General features: G+C 32.6%; 1 protein-coding gene across 1 annotated transcript; it reads right to left on the bottom strand.

Annotated features, from left to right (window-relative positions):
* Nucleotides 1-18,816: 18,816 nt before the first annotated feature.
* LOC143043110 (uncharacterized) lies at nt 18,817-25,364 on the bottom strand. Its single transcript, XM_076215570.1, has 7 exons — nt 25,233-25,364; nt 24,278-24,336; nt 21,901-22,009; nt 21,657-21,739; nt 21,130-21,198; nt 20,112-20,183; nt 18,817-19,500 (listed from the first exon to the last, which is right to left on the bottom strand). The coding sequence occupies exons 1-7, from the start codon at nt 25,322-25,324 to the stop codon at nt 18,842-18,844; spliced, it is 1,143 nt and encodes a 380-aa protein (XP_076071685.1). The 5' UTR covers nt 25,325-25,364; the 3' UTR covers nt 18,817-18,841.
* Nucleotides 25,365-25,912: the final 548 nt, after the last annotated feature.

Genomic DNA, 25,912 nt, shown 5'->3' with positions numbered 1-25,912 from the left:
TATACCAAGTGTAAAACAAATCTAAAAATGTTCTTGAATAAAGTAAAAGTCAGGTGATATTTGTCATTAAAATAACGTTTGTTTGTGTGCATGTGCGGTCCATGATGTATCATTGTAATCGCCTCGTAAAAGTTCATTCCCAAAACACCACTGTTTCAATTATAGTTTTGTAAATTATACATATTATGTATCACGGATTAATTTTCTTCTGCTGTATTGTCCGTTAAATTGTTATTTTAACTAAATCTTACTTTGTTAAAAATCACTCTGATTCAAACAAAAAATTTTCTGAAACAAACATTATCTAGATGCTTGATTCTTGATGGACAATATATTTATAACTTCGGAGGACGTGTATTTCATCAAACAATCGATATTCCTATGGTAACAAACTGTGCCCCTCTTCTTGTCGGCTTTTTCCTTTATTAATACAAGACTGACATAGTACATGAATTTCTTAGGAAGAACAAACAAACAAAAAACAACGTAAGCAGTATTTTTAAACTTTACTAACCGCTAAAAAATGTTTTCTAACTAAATAATGTAGTGACTAATTTGAACGAATCTATCCTATCAAACTTGAGATAAAGGATACGACAGATACAACTTATTCTAATGCAATTATTTTGTAACAATTGTTCTGATTGGATGACAGCAAGCGTCAAATTCTTTATCTCCTTGTCTGTAACTAAGGAAGCCGACATTTTGAATTTCGGAATGTGTTGACATGTTATTTCTACAATAATAAACAAAAAACTCACTTGTTGCGCCTAAAAATTTTCTTTTTATCAAAATTTATTACATTTTGAAGCGGCAGAGAAGCCAGAAAACGCCCGGTGTTTATGTTTGACGCCGGAAGCATACCTATGACGTCACCTAGTGTAGGGACCAAAGAAGATAACATCTTTTCGCGGAATTTTCTTTAATGAAGATTTTACACTGAAATAATGATTGAAATTTAATTATGAACTTGTTTTGCATTAGAATAGAGATAACTGTATTGTATTTGAAGCTTTGCGGACGTCCATCGGTAGTTTTACTGTCGCAAATACCCGTTTACCTGTCTCCGCTCCGCGTCGCCAGGTAAACTAAATTTGCGACAGTAAAACTACCGATGGACGTCCTTAAAGCTTCAAATACAATACAGTTATCTCTTAATTCTGCCTCATATCTTGACGTACATCTAGAAATTGACAATGAGGGTTGGTGGAAAATGAAACTTTACGATAAAAGAGATGATTTCAGCTTACCAATCGTGAACTTTCAATTTCAATTTCTATATAGCAACATTCCAGCAGATATGCGAATATGGTCCAAATATCGTAACCACAACCCCGTCCACTTTACCCCGTATTTCTTATTTGGAATTATACTTTCCTGTTGTGTACTAACACGAGCAACATAACGGGTACCACATGGGGAGCAGGATTCACTTACCGTTCCGGAAAACCTGAGATCATCCCCAGTTTTTGTTTTTCTTAGTCCTTAGTTTTCTAGGATGTTTTTTTTCTTCTTCTTTTTCACTCATTACATTGTCAGTCTATTTTCGACGTATGACCATTTGATATCTTCGGCATAATATCTTTAAGCTTCGATGAGGATTTAACGAACGAAATATTTAGACATTACGTCCATAACCCGACATAGCAAATATACAAATATAGAAATGTTAAGTACTGGTTTGTTGATCCATTGCCATAACATTGAATAAACTGAAACAGGTATAAACAGCCTATATTGCTGAAAAGGCGATAAGACAAAAAAAGAAAAAAACTAAAAAAACCTAAGTTAAACTGTGAGATATATGACTCACAAAAAAAAAAAAACCCCGAAAAAAACCGAAACGCATCACAAGGTATAGCAAACTGACACGAAGTTTGATTCCAAATTCACAAACTCTTGATTTGTTTTCGTAGTTCCAACAATATGTGATGCAAATTTCCCAAATGGACATTATGTGTAAAAAAAAAAGAAGGAAAAAAGAGAAATAGGAAATTTGAAATCAGTTCTGTTAAACGTCATAACAATAATAGAAAGAACAGAATAACGTACAATGAAATTTTCAATACGTGGAAATGATTCACAGATATGATTCTAATATTAACGATTATAAAATTTATTGCAGGTACTCGAAATGCTGTGGTATCTGTAACCCTATTCACTTCATAAAATGTACATGTAAAACGTATTAGAAAATGACTGTTATTTTAGTTTTATTAATTTGAGTTTCTTTTTATACGAATACATTTAGCATAATTAATAAACTTGGTAACAAACTTATTAAAAACGAGATATCATTTTCTATTTATTACGATGATGTTGTATATACAGTTCGTTAAATTAGATACAAATCATGTTAAAAGTAAAATCACAACAACACTGAACTCCGAGGAAACTTAAAAACGGAAAGTCCCTAATCAACAGCTCAAACACATCAAACGAATGGATAGCAACTGTCATATTCCTGACTTGGTAGATATCGATTATTTGAAAAAGGTGTTCTCAAAGCAATCACATTCATTACTGCAAGAAATTTGCATATTTTATTTTTTAACGGTTATATGATGGATTGTGTTATGAAAAAAAAATAACTATGTATTTTTAAAATACTATAATTTGCACAGTGTGCTATTGACCCAATACTATCTATAAGGGTTCAGTAAGTTCCGCCCGCTTACTGACCCCGTCTATAGCAACGAATTTATCTTACCGACCATCTTGATATGTAGAACAATTAATTATTAAAGAACCAATAACCGGGTTTAATACATCATTTTCTACATAAGGAAATGCCTGTGCAAAGTCAGGAATACGACAGTTGTTTTCCATTCGTTTGATGTTTGAGATTTTGATTTTGACATTTAACAAAGGACTCTCGGATTGGAATTTTACTTTGAGTTCGGTATTATTTTTATTTTTTTTCGTGAATGAAAGAAAACAAAAACCAACCCCCTTACACGTATACATAAACGTTCGATTGTGTGTATCACTAACACTCTTTCTGAGTCGCAGCTATAATTCGCTCAGTGTTTGTAACCCGGATTTATTTTTTTCTAAATCGATTTATGAATTTTGAACAGTGGTATAATACTGTTGCCTTTATATTTCGAACGTTCAGCATGTAATTGATACACGTTATTTGAAAATATCAAAGTAAAAACTTCATAACTGAAGTTTAAATCCAATGTTACAACATCCTAAAGCAAAGCTGACTTTAGACGATTTTGACTGTGCCTGTGAATATATAAACAAGAAGATGTGATGTGATTGCCAATTAGACAACTGTCCACAAGAGACCAACATGACACAGAAATTAACAACTACATATCACCGTAAGGCCTTCAACAATGATCAAAGAAGCCCATACAGCATAGTCAGCTATAAAAGGCCCGAAATGACAATGTAATCAATTCAAACGAGACAACTAACGGCCTTATTTATGTACAAAAAAATTAACGAAAAACAAATATGTAACACAAAAACAAACGACAACCACTGAATTACAGGCTCCTGACCTGACTTGGGACAGGCACATACATACATAATGTGGTGGGGTTAAACTTGTTAGCGGGATCCCTATCCCCCTAACCTTAGACAGTGGTATAACAGTGCAACATAAGAACGAACTATAAAAATATGTTGAAAAAGGTGTTATTTTGAAATCTAAACGGTTGGATGTTTATTTGACTTCTCTGATTTTTTAATCATGCGCGTCTCTGCGAAAAGTCATTCAAGAAATATATTATGACGTATGTATAGAAATCTATTTAACACGTTTACATTTTGTAAAATGCAAAACAGAAATGTTACCTGTCAGATATCGCAAGGTGGTCAAACCTAAATGTTTCTATCAAGTCTTTTCTACATTTATATAGGCCATTAACCTCAGGTTTGCGTTGGCACCATTAATAAAAAAATACAAATTTAGACAGTCTTTGAACAGTATTATATATTGAAGGTTATTTTCTAAATGCAATAGTTGAACATGAAAATTACGTTGGATGATTAAAACAAAGTTGGAACTACAGAAACCCGGATAAGTTGTATTTCAAGGACTCCTTACGTACAACACTATATATTCTGACTACTGCTCGAGAAATAACGGATTTCTTTTTTGAAAGATGCCTATTAAGCTAAAGTAGAATGAGTACACTCTATGCCATGTACCTACAAAGAACGACATGAAATGATAACAAAACCAACATTTATAAATATACAAAAGAACAATTCAGAGGAAAAGAATTACTGAATTGAAATAATATAGATGAGTCAATAATTTAAAACAAAAATTATTGTTCTGATGTTTTCTTAATCATCATCCTTGTAGATTTCAGCGATTCTTTAGTCCATGTTCTCCAAAATATCAGTCCACTGTTTCTGTTTCCATATTTGCCGTTTAAGTTAGACTTGATGCAATATTTGTACCACCATGCTCCTATTCTAAGACCAGCACAGTTGAATTTCCATCGATCGTTGTCTTTATCTTTGGTAGTAAACATCATTTTGTCATGGTAATCAAGGCCGTCTCCTATGTCAGAATAGAAAAAAAACCAAACATATAGTAAAAGGTTTGTTAGTTGTCTGTATCTATTTTCTATAAGTAAAAAAATACTTTTTGGTCACAATGTTTGTCACTTTGAATATGTATTGCATACGATAATAAAATATCTTCCGGACCATATAGGTTACAGGAATGCTAGTGTTTATTCAACTACCTATAGTCATACATACTCAAATTAAACATAACAAAATGTCATTAAACAGCACCATTTTCAAATTTTGAAAACAAAACTGTTCATGGATCAAATAGAATAAGATGTACCACAAAAAAATAAAGTAGATTTTTTGTTACTTGGCACTCCGTATAATGATTGTAATAATTTTTAAGAATTAATAAGAAATGAAAACGAATTGTCAGTTAATAAAAAAATGAATAAGACAAACATTGGAGTTTCAGGTTGAGGGTCTTAAGTCAACATTGTACATTACTTTAAATTTTGGATTCTAGAGGCGGATTTAGGGGGAGGGGGGAGGGAGGGGGGAGGGAGGGGTTCCGGGCCCCGCCTTTTGAAAAAAATTTGGTTGATTATATAGGGAATCACTAAAGCGTGACGAGAGTGGGCCCCTCTTAGACAGCCAGTGGGCCTACACTTATGACAATTTCTAGATCCGCCACTGTATTCAGGAAGGATATGACAACAGATATATTGTAGGGTATGTTTGTACCCCATAGTAACATCCTCTGTACTAATATTTAGATTTAACTCATTTGTATAATCAGGAAGAAAAAAATATGTTACGAATATGCCAATCACTTTAAAGAAGGTGAGGACCAGCTTTAATATAGTATAATCAGAGCATTTGGTTTAATACTACTGAGTGTTGATTCACTTCACATTGTTTACCATTTTAAGTTGTCTATAGATATCCTATTATACTAATTTAATTTTAATTTAAAATTTCTGTAGTTTGATACTTAATATTTCGAGTAGGAGTAAATGTTAAATACTTGGTAAAGAATCACTCTGATTCAAACAAAAAATTCTCTGAAACCGATATTATAAGATGCTTGATTTGTTGATTGACAACATATTTGTAACGTTCGGAGGACGTGTTTTTCAACAGACTGTCGGCATCCCAATGGGAACAAACTGTGCCCCTCTACTTGCCGACTTGTTTCTTTATCATTATGAGGCTGACTTCATGCAGGAACTTCTTAGGAAGAAAGATAAGAAGTTATATCCTTTAATTCTACTTTCCGCTATATAGATGACGTTCTTTCACTAAACAATTCCAAATTTGGTGACTATGTGGAACGCATCTATCCCATCGAATTGGAGATAAAGGATACTACAGATACAGTTAAGTCGGCTTCATATCTTGACTTACATCTAGAAATTGACAATGAGGGTCGGTTGAAAACAAAACTTTACGACAAAAGAGATGATTTCAGCTTTCCAATTGTGAACTTTCCATTTCTAAGTAGCAACATTCCAGCAGCACCTGCATACGGAGTATATATCTCCCAATTGATACGATATTCCCGTGCTTGCATTTCCTATCATGATTTTCTTGATAGAGGGTTACTGCTCACAAGGAAGCTATTAAACCAAGAGTTCCAAATGGTGAAGTTGAAATCATCCCTTCGTAAATTTTACGGACGCCATCACGAGTTGGTTGACCGTTATGGAATAACCGTTTCACAAATGATATCTGATATGTTCCTTACGTCGTAACTACAATCCCCTTCCCTTTCATGAATGTGACCTACCGAATTAGACTATTTACCGGATTTGTAATCACATAAGCAACACGACGGGTGCCACATGTGGAGCAGGATCTGCTTACCCTTCCGGAGCACCTGGGATCACCCCTAGTTTTTGGTGGGGTTCGTGTTGTTTATTCTTTGGTTTTCTATGTTGTGTCATGTGTACTATTGTTTTTCTGTTTGTCTTTTTCATTTTTAGCCATGGCGTTGTCAGTTTGTTTTAGATTTATGAGTTTGACTGTCCCTTTGGTATCTTTCGTCCCTCTTTTAAGTATAAATCTAATACATGTATTTGTCCTATATGCATTACAGAACTGACAAATGTAATAATACGTTAAAGCAAAAGACATTCTTTCACGATGAGTTATTTAGATTTGCGCTTGTTAAAATGGATATGAGAAAAAGACCCATGGTAATAATATAAACTTGACTACTTCATTTACAAATAAGACATTATCAGTTATTATATATCTTCTAGCTCTTTTTGTTTTCTGATTTTAACATTCAGACCTCCTTTTAAAAAGTAAAATCACAAAAAATTATGAACTCCGAGCAAATTTCAAAACAGAAAGTCCCTAATCAAATGGCTAAACCAAAAAGCATAAACACATCAAACGAATGGATAACAACTGCCATATTCCTGCTTTGGTACAGGAATGTTCTTTTGTAGAAAATGGTGGATTGAACCTGGTTTTATAGCTAGATAAACCTCTAACATATATGACAGTTGTATCAAATTCCATTATATTGAAAACGATGCGTGAACAAAACAAACAGATATAACTTAATAGGTAAAAATGTCAAAAAGTAGAATATAAGATATACCTGCAGTTCCTGTGTATCCACTAATGTGTAACATAAAGTTTGATTTGAAATCCTCAACATTAAACGTACTATACTTTGCGTATGCTGTCTTTCCATCGAAGTCTTCTAAATGTATATACAGCTCGTAATTTCCAGACGATGTAAAAGTATGTATAACAGTGTTTCTTGTTGAGAAATAAAAAAGAACATCCATTACAATCAAACCCATATGTTGCCACACTTAGTAAGTTGAATAGTTCTAGTGTATTTTGCTTCGGTTTCCTAATTTATCATTACAGTATTCAATATATATGATGTATTAAATAAAATGATTTTAGAAGGCAAGGACTATACATGTATACATTCTTTTTACATAACAGCAGGCTTATTGAACAAAAACGTTTGCTCTGCATTACTTGCTGTTCAGTAAACAGTAAATCCGGTTTTGTGCATTTTTGGAGCTGCGAAGTATTCTCTCATATCCATAATGCGATTTCAAAGACTTAGCCACAAAACATAACTACATAACTTTTTACCCACCTTTCGTAAACTGGGTTTGACAAATTATTAAGGTTTCATTTCATGTTAAGGTTTGTCAATATTTAATTAAGAAAAAAAAATTGAAATAAATTATATAGAATGCATTGTAGAAACTTATCAATTGTCTTAAAAATATAATCTCTCAATTCAGTAACGTTTTTTCCGTCATGTGTACGAATAAGAAATAACATACCTAACCAATATTCACTGTCAATTCTTCCAAATCCTTGTTCATAATCAGACCATCCTCTATAGAAATCTGTAGATCCGTCGATTCTTCTCTGAATGACCTACAATATGTGTATTCATATTTGAAAGCACTGGGTCGATACCTCTGCTGGTGGACTATCAGTCTCCGAGGGTATCAACAGCTCATTAGTCAGTACTTCGGCACTGACATGATTTATTACGAACCTTTCTTAAATTGTGTTTCAACCCCTCAGGCAAAGTTTACCTTAGATAAATTTGGCAATGTTTATGTCCTATAGCTGTTCAACTGTGTAAGTTATTATTATATCTATAAAAGCGCTTCGGACGTATAACTTATAACGTGTTGCTTTTTATATTTAACTTTGAAACTTGTCTTTTTTATGTAAATTTGACATTGATATTCTATGTATATTTATTATAGTTATTTTATGTTTATTTACCATGATATTCTGTGCAACTGATTGATTAAACCATTGAAAAAAATACTTATCGTATACTTTTCAAATATTGATACATATAACCCGTCATATCGATCCATCTTATCGGTAAGTCACCACAAACTTCAGCTGAATAGTGCCAACTATTATTCTCTTAAACGGATATTTTCAAAATCAGACGAGAGCATTTCATAATTTATTATGTTATATTAACTTATACTGAAGAAAATGATTCATACATACAGTCCAACTTCCGCCAGCTGTTTCCATGTCACAGTAGACATCTAGAGAACTGGTGACTGTTGGGTAAATTGTGTATACTGCTGATGGACAATGATCCGGTATGTCACCACAATCATGTGGACGAAGTGCTAAAATAATATAGAACACCATTTAGAAAGATCATTTTTACCAATCCGAATCACATGATACCTCCTCCTCCCTCTATATGTGATATGTATTCAGTGGGTACTTGTGTGCGGACGATATCAAATTACTGAGTAGAAGACAAATATGACAGATGGTACAGTTTGGATATGTCGTAACATTATATAACATCTGCTTCACAGATGAAGACTAAGCTACACGAACTCCATCAACAACTGGGTGGTGATTTCAGGTGCTCATCCACAGGTGGAACCCATCGTTTTGCTCATGTTCTTACAAATCCGGTAAATAGTTTAATTCGGTATATTTTGTACTTCCTGTCAAATATCTGTATTAATTATATATACTATTATTGCACCTTTGTTAACCATGTTTTAATGTAAATATGTAAATATGTTCATACTTTTATAGTTTGTTAAAAAATGTTGTACTAACATACCCCATGTGGGGGCTTTAGTGAAATAAAATGTCTTATGTCTCATGTCTTATGGTAGATCACATTCGTGGGGAAAAGGGAAGACGATTGTAGTTACGACATGAGGCATATATCCGATATCATCTGTGAAACGGTTATTGATCTGATCGTCACTGATTAGTCTTGTGTAAACGAAATGAGGTGTCTGTCGTATTAAATTATAAACCTAGTACCCTTTCTGTCCTATGTGTTCTCCCTTTTATTTGTATTGTAGTCCTTTCATGTAAGGTTGTCATTTTGATGTTATATTTAACATTGTCATAACATCGAGAGGCTTGGCTAGCCACAAAACCAGGGTTCAACCCATCATTTTTTTTAAATGACCTGTACCAAGTCAGAAAATGGCTATTGCTATATTATAGTTCGTTTCTGTGTGTGTTACATTTTAGTGTTATGTTCCTGTTGTGTCGTAGCTCTCCTCTTATATATGATGTGTTTCCCTCATTTAAGTTTGTAACCCGGATTTGGTTTTTTCTCGATCGATTTCTGAATTTCGAACAACGGTATACTACTGTTACCTTTATTTATTCCATAACAGTCAACCAACTTGATGGTTGTGTAAAATATTTTACAGAATGGACTGTTAGAGGTTTATATCTTACTCAAAACATTGTTTAACATGTCGAAAAAGGTATAAAAAAAGAAAAAGCAAGTAAAGATTTATGTGTTTTGAGTCCCTTGTGTTTTTTAAATTCACCGAAACGTAATTTGTCTCGATTTTCTTTTTAAAAAAACTATTATAAAACGATCACTGCGAACAAAGTGCAAATCGGACACACGATTATTCTGCTTCCCATATTCACCGTCGTTCAAAAGCGAAGTGTTGCATTATATTTTTATTTAAGCAATAACTTAAAAAAACAACAACTTGTTAATCAACGCCGAAACCTAAAAGTTCATGAAGGGAGTTCTAGATTCGCACTTTGTACACAGGATAATGTTTAGGTTGTTCGTGGCCCTTGTATTGTGGCATGATTTATCAAATTTTAGAAGCATTACTATAATGCTTTTTTCATTTTAATTGTAGTTGAAAATGATGTTAGGAAGAATAAAAGCAACACCAGATGTCAATTTTGATAAATAAGAGGGACGAGAATAAATCTTTTCAAAAACGAAATTCAAAGAGTCAACAAAAACAAGACTTACAACAAGCATAATCAACCTATTAAATTAGGGCGAAAAGAGACAACCCAAAAACATGAGAAAAATGGCTGTGATATAAGTATTGGTAGTGTTAAAAATCATTTTGAAAGTGATTGTTTTTCCTCAAGAAACCGTTTTGATGAGTGACAAAATTATTGTATTGGAAGTTGACGTTAATAAAATATTTTTTTTAATTGTCATTTGTTATTTGGTTGTATTTTTCTGTAACATAATGGTTTCTTACAGGTAAATGATATTCCAATCACTGAACTAAAGAACAGGTAAAACAATAAAATGACGTCACAACAATGTTTTAATTATGGTAGAGCATTTCAAACAGAAATTTCTTTTGACAATTTAGAAAAGGGAACAGTAGCTAATTTTCCTTGTAAGTTTTTTTTAGGAATAAAACGTAAAAATATGTACATGTACCGTCTTGGAGGTATGTTTTGTTAATTTCTCTCTGATTACACATTTATGGTAGATCTGTCTTAATTTGTTTAAGGTTACAATTGTCCAACACTGGTAAGGTAAAACTGCTCTAAAGGTGTCTGAATAGTTGTTCTACAGAACATTCAAGAGCAGTTTTCCTGACAAAGTTATAGAGAGGTTAGCATAATAAAATGTAATTATCTACAGTTAGAGAATACCTACATTTTTCTATGCAGCAAAACAGCTGTTTCCATTCTCCATGTTCACTACATATTTGAAACGGACGTCCATTCATTGTGAATCCGTTGTTACATTTAAATTGTATTCCAGTTCCGAGATTTCGATACAATCCAAAAGTTTCAATGCAGGTAGCATTTGGTGTCGTCGGCGCAGGACTTTCACAATCTTTTAATTACAAATCATACTTTAGTATACGTTTATGTTTTATGTTTTGTACTGACGCGTTCAGACCAGGATTTTCGTCAATGTATGGTTTACTAATAAGTTTGAAAGACATGCGATTAAGATAGTGACCAATTTAACTAATAAAAGGAAACTTATGCTATTTTAAAATATGTAATTTTCTATTACATGTGAAGCTTTATAAAAGAATAAATAATAAATAAATAATAAAAAAATAAAAAATACGCCACTTAATTTATCTCCAATAATATGAATATTTCTTACAGACATGAGTACAACCGAATCCACCATTGGTCTCCTTCTCACATTTCCGACCTGATTGGCATGTTTTTTCAGCACATCCTCCGGCAAGGGACTAAAATAAAATAAATGATTTCAATGATATAACATGTAATAGATAATTTATATTGGAAAATAGAAAGAAATAAGATTTCGCGTATACACTCTTTAGCTCTTTTAATTCATATATAAAAATCAGTCTACATTTTAACGGTTTTACTTTTGAAACATACAACATTTTGATTGATTTACTTATTACATTGAACGGTTTCAACCTAGTTATTTTTGTATAACATCGGATGGAAATTATTCCATGTATTTATGTATTTTAAGATATTGAACAATTTCATAATACATTTGAAATTGCACTTTAAGGAAGCATCGACCAATCAATCAATACTACGGTAGTTAGAAAGGTTCGTTTGCAAAGTTGTTGAAGTAATAGGAATTGCACTGTAACGGAGGGTCTGTTAATTTGGGACGCACCTATTCAATGTCCAAACGGAATTTGATAATAAGATTTGGAACCCTTCATGTTTAACCCAATTACCTCAAGTTTCAAGTTATAATTGAACTTATTGCTTTGAGAATACATATATCGTATCATGAAATGTGCATATGCAAATTTGTGATAGGAAAAGAATGAAACAAAAACTTCATAGATTGGTTCATTCGTAAAGTTTAAACTATAATCTACACTAAACGTTAGCTTCCAATCCACTTATCATAAATTCTATAAAATTTCTTGTAAAACGACTGTTTATTTTACGATTTGACCATCAATCAAGAAATTACATTAAAATTATTTTATATTTTTTGTCAATCGCTTTTTTTTGAATGATTGTACTTTCACGGTGGGGTTCGTGTTGTTTATTCTTTAGTTATCTATGTTGTGTCGTGTGTACTATTGTTTTTCTGTTTGTCTTTTTTTATTTTTAGCCATGGCGTTGTCAGTTTGTTTTAGATTTATGAGTTTGACTGTCCCTTTGGTATCTTTCGTCCCTCTTTCAAGTAAGCATCCGAAAAGTTAAAACAAATTTGATATGAATAACATTCTGATTTGTTCAGAGAGTATATCCAATCTTAGCTGTTAGATATATTGTGCAACCAAGATTAGGACAATTATTAGCTAATGTAAAATAAAACCAAAACTACATATTGAACGCAATGAATTGATTTTCATTGAACCCGCCGATAGCCGTGGTCGTTTAGGCGTTGCAGTTTTGGGTACAAAAGTTAGAACGGTAAAAATTAACGATACAAAATTCGAATCTGTGTGCCTTGAATGAACATGTTTTTTGTTTTTATCTCAAAATATTGTTTAAATCACAGTAAGTTCACAGTAAGTACTATTTATATTTTGTTTTCATAAGTTGGAGATATTTTGATCTTTACTGTTAAATTAGTAATATATTTTTTTAGGCGTTTCATTGACGTTTACCGCAGTTTTATAGGGTATTTAACGCCACTTTCAGCAGTATTCACAGACAGATTGTGAATGGGAGCTGGAGTGCCCGGAGAGAACCACAGACCTTCGACAGGAAAACTATAGATCCTAGTTGATTAAGATTAAAGTCGAACTGACAATCTAAGTGTTGAGAGGCTTGTGATACAGTAGATGAACTACTAAGACTACTCGGCAACCGATACCCATTGTTCTCATTTGTAGTCAGCTCTTCTCGTCTTCTAGTAGCTATATATATAGTCAGCTCTTCTGTGCTGACATGAATTATCATCGATATGGTCATATTTATAGATTAACTGTTTACAAAACTTTTGAATATTTTGAAATACTAAGGTTTTTCTACATCAGGAATATACAACCTTTTAGGAATTTTGGTTCTCAATGCTCTTCAACTTCGGCCGTTTAAATTTTTTGGAATCGAGCGTCACTGATGAATCTTTTGTAGACGAAATGCGTGTCTGGCGTAATTTCAAAATCCTGGTATCTATGATGAGTTTATTTTGAGTCGAATTAAACTTACATCATAGTAAAGTAATGCATGGTTGAATCCAGCGTACTACAGGTTTGAATTTTGCCTTAGTATCATTCGTTATAATATACGAGTACTCGATAAATAGTTTCGACTAAATCGACCTACTATCTACTATGTGTACGATATTGTATATAAGGCTAACATAAAGTAAATGTTATACCGCAAACTAGCTAAAGTACCATCTCAATGCTTTTAAAACAAGGTATGATATGATTTCCATGAATGGTTATTCGAATACTTCGCAAACATAGTACATAAATAAGGCCGTTAGTTTTCTCGTTTGAATTGTATTACATTTTCATTTCGGGGCCTTTTATAGCTGACGGTGCGGTATGGTATTTGTTCATTGTTGAAGACCGTGCGGTGACCTATAGTTGTTAATTTCTTTGTCATTTTGGTCTCTTGTGGAGGGTTGTCTCATTGGCAATCATACTTCATCTTCTTTTTTTATAGTTAAGATAGTTAAGATATACATACCTTTGGCCAGCTTGATAATTTAGAATAAATACTACCAGATTCGTTTTGCAGTTTTTCTCCATCGGGTAACTTGTCAAGAATGTCACAGAGCTTCCAATTCTTCCTGTAGTTTATTGCGATACACTGCGACGTCGTGAAGCATTCTTTGACACATTTTTGCATACTCATACGTTGCAGACGTCGTAGGATATTAATGTTCTGACTTTTATTGTGCAGCAAGTTCCCAATACCACCAACATCATCAGGATGTTGACACTCATAGTCGTCTTTTGCACACACGTCTTCTAACATGGAACTGGATTGTTGGAAAAAAAGTAACGAAGGTAGTATGCTTCGTAACGAGTTGTCTATTTTCATCTCTAAGTCGCGAAAATAAACATGTATTAAAGCATACGTTCTAACCGTTTAAAAAGGCAACATGTTTGTAAATGCATACGAAAAGCTCCCTATATATTAAACTGAATCTATTATATCTTTTTTATTGATCTGCTGTTTTGAATTCTTTATTAGCTTTCTCTTTCCTATCCATCTAAATATTTCATCAGACACAGAACTTCATTGTTACATATTGTTCAAACTTAATGTTTGAAATTTATACAAAAACAAAAAGGCATAATATGGCATCCATTGTCCGTTTATAAAACATTTCATGAGAATGCTTTGGACAAAAAGGGATGGTCGTTATACATGATTACACCGGTGCATTTAGTCATCCATTTCTCAATGCATTTGAAATAAATAGTCACATAATCTTCCCCACCGGTACTGTGGCGATTATTAAAAAACATTAATCACATACAATATTAAAATTTAAACCTTTGTTTTCTTCACATATAATTTGTTTTCTTCAGATAATTTTTATGTGTGACGTCAAATCGTCACGTAATTATTCCCTTTGGTTCTGTTGTGTTTTGTAAAAGACAATCAATTATATACAATATTAAAAAATTCAAACCTTTGTTTTCCTTACAGATAAGTTGTTTTGTACAAATAATAGCTATGTTTTATTGACCAACTTTATTCCTCAAAGACATGACGAGCAGTAACATTTTGAAAAACGCATAATATACATCAGTACCCTCTACAATATTACGTTTTGAAGTTTAGTGTGACGTCCGTTTTCACTGAATTAGTACACATTTTAGTTTTAGCGGCCAGCTGAAGCCCGCCTCCGGGTGCAGATTATCTCGCTCTGTTGAAGATAAGTTGATGGCATTGGGCTGTTTTCTTCACTTTGGTTGGGTTGGTTGTCTCTTTGACACAATCCCCATTTCTATTTTCAATTTTATTTGATATCATTTGTAGGTCAATATTTCCATATTCTTATGTAGCAACAATCCAGCACCACCTGTATCTTGTCAAGGCGATGCAATGACCCAGGGCTTCCGTTTAAATTCAATCGAAATAATCTTGATTAAAGGTTGATGTGTGTGTACGGAAGAGGTTGAACTCCAACAAAAACCAAAAAAACAAGTGATGAGAAAAATCAGAAAACAATTTGCGGAAAACTACCCATACAACACAATTTACTGAACTCTCTTATTTTTGACATTTTTACCTATTATGTCTGTTTGTTTTGTTCACACATCGTTGTCAATATTATGGAATTGTATGCGACTGTCATACAAGTGAGAGGTTTATCTAGCTATAAAACCAGGTTTAATCCATCATTTTCTACATAAGAAAATACCTGTACCAAGTCAGGTATATGACAGTTGTTATCAATTCGTTTGATCTTTTGATTTTGCTATTTGATTAGGGATTTTCCGTTTCGTAGTTCGTATTTTGTTATTTTACTTTCTTTCAAAAGACAAAATGATAAAGCAAGACGAAATCAATACAAAAAAATTCACAAAATAAAAATTTGAGTAAAGTAAATCCTACCAAAACACCAAACACCGGAAGATCTGTGTATATGTCACAAATGGTAACTCATTTGAACCTTTTGTTGACGTTTCTATAATTTCTAATCAATGACATCAGTATACTTTTTCAAATACAATAACTAATTTCAAGTAACTGACTTCAATTGTCTTTGTTTTGTTTAAGATTGTTTATCCTATCGTCTTATATTCTTATGTTTCCCTCTCTGTACCTTAGCCAATTGGTTGTAGAGAAAAAGTATATATCTATATTATGGAATTTTATGCGACTGTCATACAAGTGAGAAGTTCATCTAGCTATAAGACCAGGTTTAATCCACCACTTTCTACATTAGAAAATACCTGTACCAAGTCAGGTTTATGACAGTTGTTATCAATTCGTTTAATTATTTGATTTTGCCATTTGATTAGGGATTTTCCGTTTCGTAGTTCGTTTTTCTTTTGGTCAGTGTATTGTCTGGACTTAAATTTTTGGACACCATCACGAATTGATTGATCTATACGATGTGTCTGTGTCTTAACTAAATAACGACATTTTTAACACGTTTTAAATTGTGGTTTAACATCTATGTCGTCTGTCTTCTTAGTATTGAACGTGACCTATTCCCGAATATGACTATTTTGCCGAGTATGAATTTGCATTGCTATAAGACGTGTCTCGGTATTTGTACATCCAACATTCATGTATTTACTTATGATGTTTCTTTTGTAAGTTCGGTTGGATATTGTGTTATGTCTTAACGTTTGTTGTTTGAATTCTGTTTTTTTGGGGGGTACATTTCACATATGTCTTATTTGTCAGTATAGTCGAGATAATTGTTCATGGATAAAGTATTGTATTACTCCAAATAACTATGAAGTCGTCACAGCATTTAATTTAAATAGCTTTTCAATACCGTCATAATCATGATGATTATTTGGACTAGTATTGTGAAAATAATTGTTAAATTTTGGATCCAGTTCCATTTGATTGTATGAATTTAAAGATTATATATGTCACAAAATGATGTCACAATTTGTGGTGTCTTGTGCTATCGTTAATGGAAGTTGTCCGTTGTTATTCTATGGTTGACATGTTACTAATGTACGATTATATAATTTATTTATGCGTTTTTCTGTGCTGAATGTTCTTGCATTTGTTTATACTATATTTCTGTCACTTAGGGTTGTTATTTGAGCGATATTTGTGCACATTGCCATATATAAGCGGGAGGTTTGGCTAGCCATAAAACCAAGTTCAACCTATTATGTTTTCTTAAAATGTCCTGTACCCAGTCAGGAATATGGCAGTTGTTATCAATACTTCGTTTCTATGTATGCTGACGTTTGATTTTGTTCACTTCAGGGTTTCTGTTGTTCCGTTGTTTTCTTCTTATTGTTGATGTGTGTTCCTCGACTTTAGTTCATAACCCGAATTTGATATCTCTCAATCGATTTATGACTTTTGAACAGCTGTATACTACTGTTGATTTTATTTTTATACCACCATTTTGATTCAGTATTATCATATGCTTTGCGCATTTAGTAAACCTCAAGAACATTATACATTGGTTGTCAAAGGTTTGAGCACCAGTCTTTGTTGGCATTTTAGAAGAATTTGAAAACATGGCACCACCCCCCTTTCCCGGCATAACTTACCATCCTATGTTTAGGTAACCCTCATCATGAGTTAGGAATAATAGTTCTTTTATCTCTGCGTGTCTGATAATTTGAGAAGTCTCTAGATAGAATGATTGCATTTTATTTTGTTAGCTCCACTATAGGAGTTAATTTCTAGTGCATGTCAACCAATTTATATTTTGAAATATCAGAACAGGAAAAGGAAACGAATGTTATAATTTTGCACCATTATACCTTTTGAACTTAAATTTATGTAAACCTTGAACGTGTTTTTCCTTTGACATATCCCCCCCCCACTGCCAGATTCGTAAGCAGATTGGTATTTCATACGCCCTTCGCTTTCAAAAAATATTTGTGTTTCCCCCCAGTAGTTGCATTTCATTAGAATTTCGGACTAAATCGCAATTTGTTTGATCAACTAAAACTGTTCCACTGGCCAGAATTTGGACAAACTTCTGTTAAAGAACTGCAGACAGGTAATCAAAGTTCAATTTGATTAAATAAAGCATTCTTTTCATCAATTATGAAACAATGAATAAAGAAAACGTTTTAAGACTTATTACCGGGTTTGTACTAACATGAGTAACAAAACTGGTGCCAAATTTAGAGCAGGATCTGCTTACCCTTCCTGAGCACCTGATATCACCCCAGTGATTTGTGGGTTCATTTTACTCAGTCTTTGGTTTTCTTTGTTGTATTTTGTTGTATTTTGTGTACTTTTGTTGTCTTTTTCTGTCTTAGTCATGGTATTGTCAGTTTATTTTCGACTTATGAGTTGGAATGTCCTTTGGCATCTTTTGACTTCTCTTTTAACAAAACTGCTTTTATTTAATTTTTAGAATTCTGATGACCAATAATAAATTGTGAGGATTTTATATATAATGCCAGTACTTTGTCAGCGGCTTTCAATGTCCTTTCCAATCAACCGATAAAATGACATTAGTTCCATCTTACGGCCAATTGAAATAGCCTTAGTCGTTTAGATTCCAAACCCGCAACTTTTTATTTTATTTTAGAAGTTTGAAGAGCATTGAGTGGAAAATATATTCTCAGCTATTTCTACTATTAAACGAAAAACATTAACAAAAACAACGAGTTCTAAGGTAAATAAGAAAACCTAAAAAAAAAACGAGGTAGACCTGAACAGATTCCATGGATATTTTTCTATTTGTTTGAAGACCGGGTTGACCGTGATTGTGCAGATCTAACTGAATAGTATTGAAGATGAGTGGTGCTAAAGCTCATATATAACATACTTATTTATAAAGGGACCTTTAACGAAGAAAATGTCAGCACAATAAAAGTTTAAGTACTCGACAAACTGGATAAGCGTTAGTACGTTAAAAAGATACTATTAGCCCTACATGTTAACGGTGCCTTATAAACGAACTAACATTTGTTGCATCTCAAACACTTATTGTTGGAAATAAATTCAACAGTATTCTAAACGAATGAAAGTATTTAATCTAATAAGACGATCTAAATTTCTTTGAAGGACACGGACCTTTAGAACAGTTTTTTATGTCTGATTCACTTTGATGATATTTTTGTATGTTCATCTTATTGTTTAGATTGTGTTTAATTTTTGTTTGTCGTCTTTGAAAGCCTCCGTTTGAATTAATTCCATTTGTCCTACTACGACCAAAATCAACCAGTTCTAAGTATGGAACACCAATGCATCTGGTATATTCATGTGATAATGCAACAGGCTGATGACTAATAGTTTGGTAGTGATGGATATAACTGCTGTTTTCATTCTTAATGTCAGGGTCTGATGTTGATGTATCTGAATGACTGATTTTAATGCTTGAAATCGGATCTAAATAGCCGTCACTGTGAGTAGAAACAGTAAACGAATAACTATTACTGGATCTTATAGATTCACTACGGGTTTTGGCTATTGGAGATAATTGTAACATGTCATCTTCATCTATGAAATCATAAATTCCTGGTACATTATGGTCATGTATATCTACATTTTCTTTTATTTGTTCACGAACACTAATGTCAACAGTTTTACGACGTTTAAGAGTTTTGCAGCAAAAACAAGCGACACAAACTACAATGCATATTATAAATCCTGCAGCACACAAAGAATAAATAAGAATTTCTCTTTCCAGCAGTCCTGAAAAAACATAAACAAAATGTAAACTCAGTTATTTCTGTTGATTGAGGTGAATAACATTTTTTAAGTACAAATTCATGTATTGAATCCTGAATTGCAGATTTGTATTTTAAAAATCACGTCAAATCTAAACCATTGACTGGTGATATCCTTGGGGGATTTACAGTTTACAACCAGTCGAATTGACACAATGCTTGAACATACAGATAATACCTAATATGTTGGTTCTTCCGATACGCTTTCTGGATTTTACTGTTATTTTGAACTTTACCGAAGATTTGTGAGGAGATATATGACCAAAATGCACATAAGCATAATAACCAACTCAGTCTTAGGTCAATGTTGACTGGAAATGAACCGTAGCCCAAAAAATTTATCAACGTAAAATTTGAAATGTTTTATTTGAGTGTTTGAAAAAATTAGTGATTCCGAAGTATTTGTCTGCATTTGTCTTCATTTAGAACACTGAAATCAACATTTGCAAAGATGTTGTACTTTTGTTCGTATTAGCGAACCGTAATATGATAAACCAGTTTGCAGTTGTTCACTATATCATTTTCCCCAATAAACTGATAAGAATAATACTACAAAGAACATCAGATAAAACAAACCTTCACTATTGCTTTTAACAGGTGTATTATGTGTCTGCCTTTCTCTGTTTCGAAATGTAGTTGTCACAGGTTCTGATGCATTCATGAAAAAATTGGTCGAGGGTTAAAAAATCATTCATGAATTACAAAATAAAACAATGTATAGTACTCAATAGCTGCTATACAATTTAAGATATATACTAAGAGTAGAAGAAAAATCTATGCATTAATAGCAACTGAATGTTCAAACGATAATAAACTGAAGTCAGACCATAACGGTCAAATCTCGAATTGGTAGTGCTTAAGCGCCAATTATTTGGTTCTCACAAGTATCTTTTACAACTATGCTATTATTCAATAATAATCTAATTTCTAATACCAATACACCAGAAGGCCTTTATTCTAAAAACACATTATTCTGAAAGAGTCATATTTATTTATATTCATTGGTGGTCATCTTTTGTTTCCCATATATATTATTTGTTTTCTGCAAACTTCGTGAAATGTTCTACAAGAATGTGACAATTGTTATCCATTCGTTTATAGCTTGCTGTTTGGTGTTGACAAGGGCCAGAGCCGTGGTTTAGTGGTTAGTGCATCGGACTACTAACACAAAGGTTCCTGGTTCGATTACGGGGAAAAAATTCAGGGACTTAATTTTCGGCTCTCCCTTGACACCATTTGCGAGTATGGTCTTGAGGAAATGATGATAGTCCGTCGGAAGGGGACAGTAAATGGCTGACCCGTGTTAAGAGAGAGTCATATCTCTTGCACATAAAAGACACTCTTGAAGATTTAGAAAAAGAGCAGGCTAATGCCACTACAAGGTAGCACTCGCACCCGCTAAGTAGAAAGAGATTAATATAAGTTGCAATACCTTGCTGCCCAATCCACTATAAATAAATATATTTAAACTTATAGTTTATTCCCCGACGGTATCAACAGCTCTGTAGTAAACAATATGGGTCTGTCGAGAAAAATCACAGAAGCAACAATTCATAAAGCAGAATTTAAATACTAGTATATGATTTATATTTACCACTGCTGGTTTCGATTTGTTCTGAATATCCGCCGTAAGAGTTTGTGAAAATGGAATTAACGGTGGTAACTGCAAAGAAAACTAATTCCATAAAAATTGTTCCACATTTTTTTTACTCTCTCTCTCTCTCTCTCTCTCTCTCTCTCTCTCTCTCTGAGTGTGTGTGTCTGTGTGCTCTACATGTATTTTTGTCACTTGCTTGTTCGGGTTGCCAAGAGCACAATAGCACAAAAAAGGATTATATGAATTAATTAAGCGTACACTGTAGTATTGATGAAATCGTATAAGGTACAATAAATGTATGTGGATTCAAAACAAAATTTAACAGACAACGTATTACAGTAGTTCCTTCTAATTTATTACTAAATTCCATTTTGAAGGCGTAAATCACGAAAAAACGTATGTGACTTCACGGTCGCATAACAAAATAGTGTTTATGAAACGACAATAAACTGTCAGCCAATTAGAAGACATAATACATAAACTATTGAATTATATTAATACACCTTTCAATGACATAAACATACCTTTAAATATTGCGGAACTTCCAGCGTTGCTTGTTTCTGTACTGGTTTGATAGATATCAATACATCCAAAGACGTTATTACATCTAAAAAATAATTGTCTGGTCAACATATGTTGTTTCGTCCAGTCTTAAAGTATGTTTGGATTTATTTTATTAAATTGTCAATGGTTTATTTGTATAATTGCTTTAAGTTTTCGTCGAAGAGATTTTTTTTGGTGTATTTGTAAAATGACTTGAAAATATACCTTTGATTTTTCGTACACATACATATTTTGTAACACTTCTGGTCATAGCTACCATAAGGACAAGGTTTACATGGTTCACCGTCTATTGAAATGAACCCTAAACTACATTCTAAAATAGAACATGAATTTTATGAATAAACTTTTTATCTTTTAAAAAGCTCTTAACATGCATATATGCATTACTAAAACTACGAGCACATCAAATAACATGACAAAATTTTCACTACTATCCACGAAATCAAAGTTTCCTAATGCAAATAATAACTTCCCGGCCTTAAACAGGTCAATACACTTAGCAGGAACAACATTTTGCATTTATTGTTGTTTATGTTCTCGTCCAGAACCCTAAGGGGACGCGAAGCCTTAGCATTCGAACTACTGTATCACTTAGCTGTCAACATAAGGGTTGTGAGTCCGAATTCCAAACGTGGCGGGAGCTCCAATATTTATAACTAGGATTATTAGTTTTCCTATCTGTTCTCTCCGGACAATGGTGTTAATATCACTCAAGCAATCAAGCAATCTTTTTTAAATATGCATAAACTTCACACTAAAATTTACGACAAAAAAGACGATTTTTCATTTCCTATTGTTAATTTTCCTTTTTTAGACGGCGATGTGCCTTTGGCTCCATCATACGGTGTTTATATATCGCAACTCGTTCGGTTTGCCCGTGTGTGTTCTGATGTCATAGATTTTAACGAACGTAATCAATGCATCACTGGTAAATTGTTGTGTCAGGGATTTCGATACCATAAATTACTTAAAACTTTTACTAAATTCTTTCATAGATACAAAGATTTGATTAGTAAATTTGGCTATACCTGTAGAAAGCTTATTAAAAATGGTATTTCACATCCTAAATTTTATGGTAATATTGTACTTAAAGCGAGGAAATCACTATGTGATCCTTGTAAACTCATCGAACCGTTAAACAAACTTATAAGTAAGGGTTATCGTACCAATATTGTAATAAGATCTCTGAATATAGTTCACATTGGCACTAATATTGATATTGTCATTAGCAAATTAAAACATAACTAAATTTCATTATCTTTTGAGGCGAGATGTATAGAGACACAGACACGTTAACTTTTATTTCTATAGAAGTCGCTCTTCACTATACTACTACCTGTCGATACATTTATTTTTGGCATTGCACAAGTCATGTCTTCTTTGACTATTAATGACGTTAAAATACTAAATCCCTGTGATGTGTTTTAGTCGATTTTAGTCTCTGATGCATGATTTTTTTTATTATTAATTGGTTTTGGCTTTTAACTAGCTGTCAGTAACTGCGAGTACTCTCAAATCGTATTTTCTTGTTAATTCGACCTGTTGATACTGTTTATAATGCTTTTTTGTTATTTTTTATTTATATGGATCTTGTCTGTACACCAGCTTTGATTATTTGTAATATCTTCAATTTTTCACTTATTCTTACAACATTTGTATAAACTTCAAGATTATAAAAAAACCGGTTTTTTTCTAAAGTGAACATTGATTGGTTAAATATTTCTCAGTCATGTGTTTGAATTTGTTTGTTAGCTTTTTGGTCATGAATGTTTGTCTCTAATATTTAATTAACTGTGCATTTGTATTCAGATATCGCAGATCGAATTTATTCGTTCATTGTTTAATCATACGTTTTTTGATTGAGTTAAGTCTGCCAATTGATATTTTATCGTATGTTTTTCTTTGATGTGATGTTATGCTATTGTTTCAGAAAAAGGGAGAAGGTTTGGATCCATTAAAACGTTTAATCCCGCTGCAAATGTTTGCACCTGTCCTAAGTCAGGAATCTGATGTACAGTAGTTGTCGTTTGTTTATGTAATATATACGTGTTTCTCGTTTCTCGTTTTGTTTATATAGATTAGACCGTTGGTTTTCCCGTTTGAATGGTTTTACACTAGTAATTTTGGGGCCCTTTATAGCTTGTTGTTCGGTGTGAGCCAAGGCTCCGTGTTGAAGGCCGTACTTTAACCTATACTGGTTTACTTTTTAAATTGTTATTTGTATGGAGAGTTGTCTCATTGGCACTCACACCACATCTTCCTATATCTATATAATGTGTTCAGAATATGAATCTCAATCAAATTTGATCCGCATGCAAACAAAACTCATCTACATATATGTTCAAATTTGACGAAGTGGTGGATTGAGATTTTCAATTTGTATAAGATAATCCATATTGATTCAATTACTTTAAGCGTTTTATTGTCTAGGCTTTTCATAAAAAAAATATAAAAAAACAATTGTTCGTAGAATCAAATCGTAGATCGTGGAATCCAATATTTTATAAATATTTCAACGAAAAATTTCTACAATCCCGATTGGTTTTTCAAAAAATACAAAAAAAAAAGGTGTCATACTTACTAATACACTTTCCATCTTTTTCCTCTGAATTATTACAACAAAACTTTACTCTCTTTCCGCTAAGGTTTGTGAATGAAAATATATAAAATGTATAAAGTTTTATCAACAATTGCATAAGAATTCAGTTGAAACTATTTTAAGAAATGTTGCTTTTATTACTCTTCATATTCTTTGCTATACGATATGCAAATAAGAAGATGGGGTTTGACTGCCTTGAGACAACTCTCCTCTAAAGACAAAATAAATGGAACACCCATACGATCATTTTAAGCCCATATATAACTCCACAGATGAACGAAACTATCTGTACATTTTTTTTATATAAATAAGGTCGTTAGTTTTCTCGTTTGAATTGTTTTACATGGTCATTTCGGGGCCTTTCATATCTGACATTGCAGTATGGGCTTTGCTCACTGTTGAAGGCCGTTCGGTGACCTATAGTTGTTAATTAATTTCTGTGTCATTTTGGTCTCTTGTGGATAGTTGTCTCATTGGCAATCATACCACATCTTCTTTTTTATATTATATATTATATAGTAAGATCACCTCACGGTCATTGTGTTTTACGTGTCATCTTACAATTAAAAGTAATAGCAGGTACACGGTAGTGTATATGTATTACTGTTGAATCGCTATACTAATATCACCAAGAATACATTTTAAAGCAAATATCAATCACTCATCTTTCCAATTTATATTATTTCAAAATTGTTAATATGAAAATGGAATGTAAAATGAACAAGGTATTGCAATCCAATCCTTGGTTCACATATCTCAAACAACCCTTGCGCCCCCCCTCCCCCCCCCCCCCCCCAACAAAATTATTTCTCAACGCTTTCATAAAATAGATAAGACATCGTATCGATTTATTTAATATGAATCTTGAAAACTGAACAATGGAATTGCAAATTGAATAGTTATATTAAAAACATAATGTATTGAAATATATCGTTACCTAATTATTTGGCGACAATAGCCATCCGGGAGTGATGCTGCAGTGCATGCCTTTAGTAAAGCCAGAAATGAGAACAACCAGTTCACATACATTTTTCACGTCAAGGAAAACAAAATATTAAATTAAGTGCGGAAATTCATTACTATTGTACTTTGACTATTCTATTACTTCCTTAAAATTATATTATTATATGTCATTTAAAATTAAATGTTTTTAGATAGGCTGTACAGTTTTTCCAAAACTGATATTTCCGTTGCACTTAGGTTTAGAACATAACAAAGTACAAAAGGTACTTAAGTGTATAACATTCTAATTTGTCACTTTAACAATAAGGATTGCCAATGACAAAACTATCAAATGAATACCATAAAGATGAAGCTATGACTATACGATTTTCAATAATTAGCAAAGATTTACTGTATAGAAAATAATAAAAGGCAACGACATGATAAATTAGTAACTTTTCAAACAAGAAAGCAAAACGGATAGCACATTCTTGTTTTTACGAAAATGTTGTTTACAGTGCCCGGAAATTGAGAAACGATCTTGGTAAATTTATCGATCCTTTAAATAAATTTATTCTAAAAGGTTACCAATTGAAGACTGTAATTAGATCTTTGAATCTTGTTTTTATTGGTATTAATATTGATTTTGTTATCAGTAAATAAAAGCAAACTAAA

The sequence above is a fragment of the Mytilus galloprovincialis genome, chromosome 8, assembly GCF_965363235.1.
Source record: "Mytilus galloprovincialis chromosome 8, xbMytGall1.hap1.1, whole genome shotgun sequence".
Lineage (NCBI taxonomy): Eukaryota > Metazoa > Mollusca > Bivalvia > Mytilida > Mytilidae > Mytilus > Mytilus galloprovincialis.
The sequence above is the reverse complement of the archived record's forward strand: the minus strand, read 5'-3'. Positions and strand labels throughout refer to the sequence as shown.

Coding starts and splice junctions, on each gene's coding strand:
- LOC143043110 (XM_076215570.1), bottom strand. CDS start 25,324: ATGTATGTGAACTGGTTGTTCTCATTTCTGGCTTTACTAAAGGCATGC. Junction 22,010..24,277: donor AAAAGATGGAAAGTGTATTA/GTAAGTATGACA, acceptor GTTCTATTTTAG/AATGTAGTTTAGGGTTCATT. Junction 19,501..20,111: donor TGTTAAAAGCAATAGTGAAG/GTTTGTTTTATC, acceptor ATGTTTTTTCAG/GACTGCTGGAAAGAGAAATT.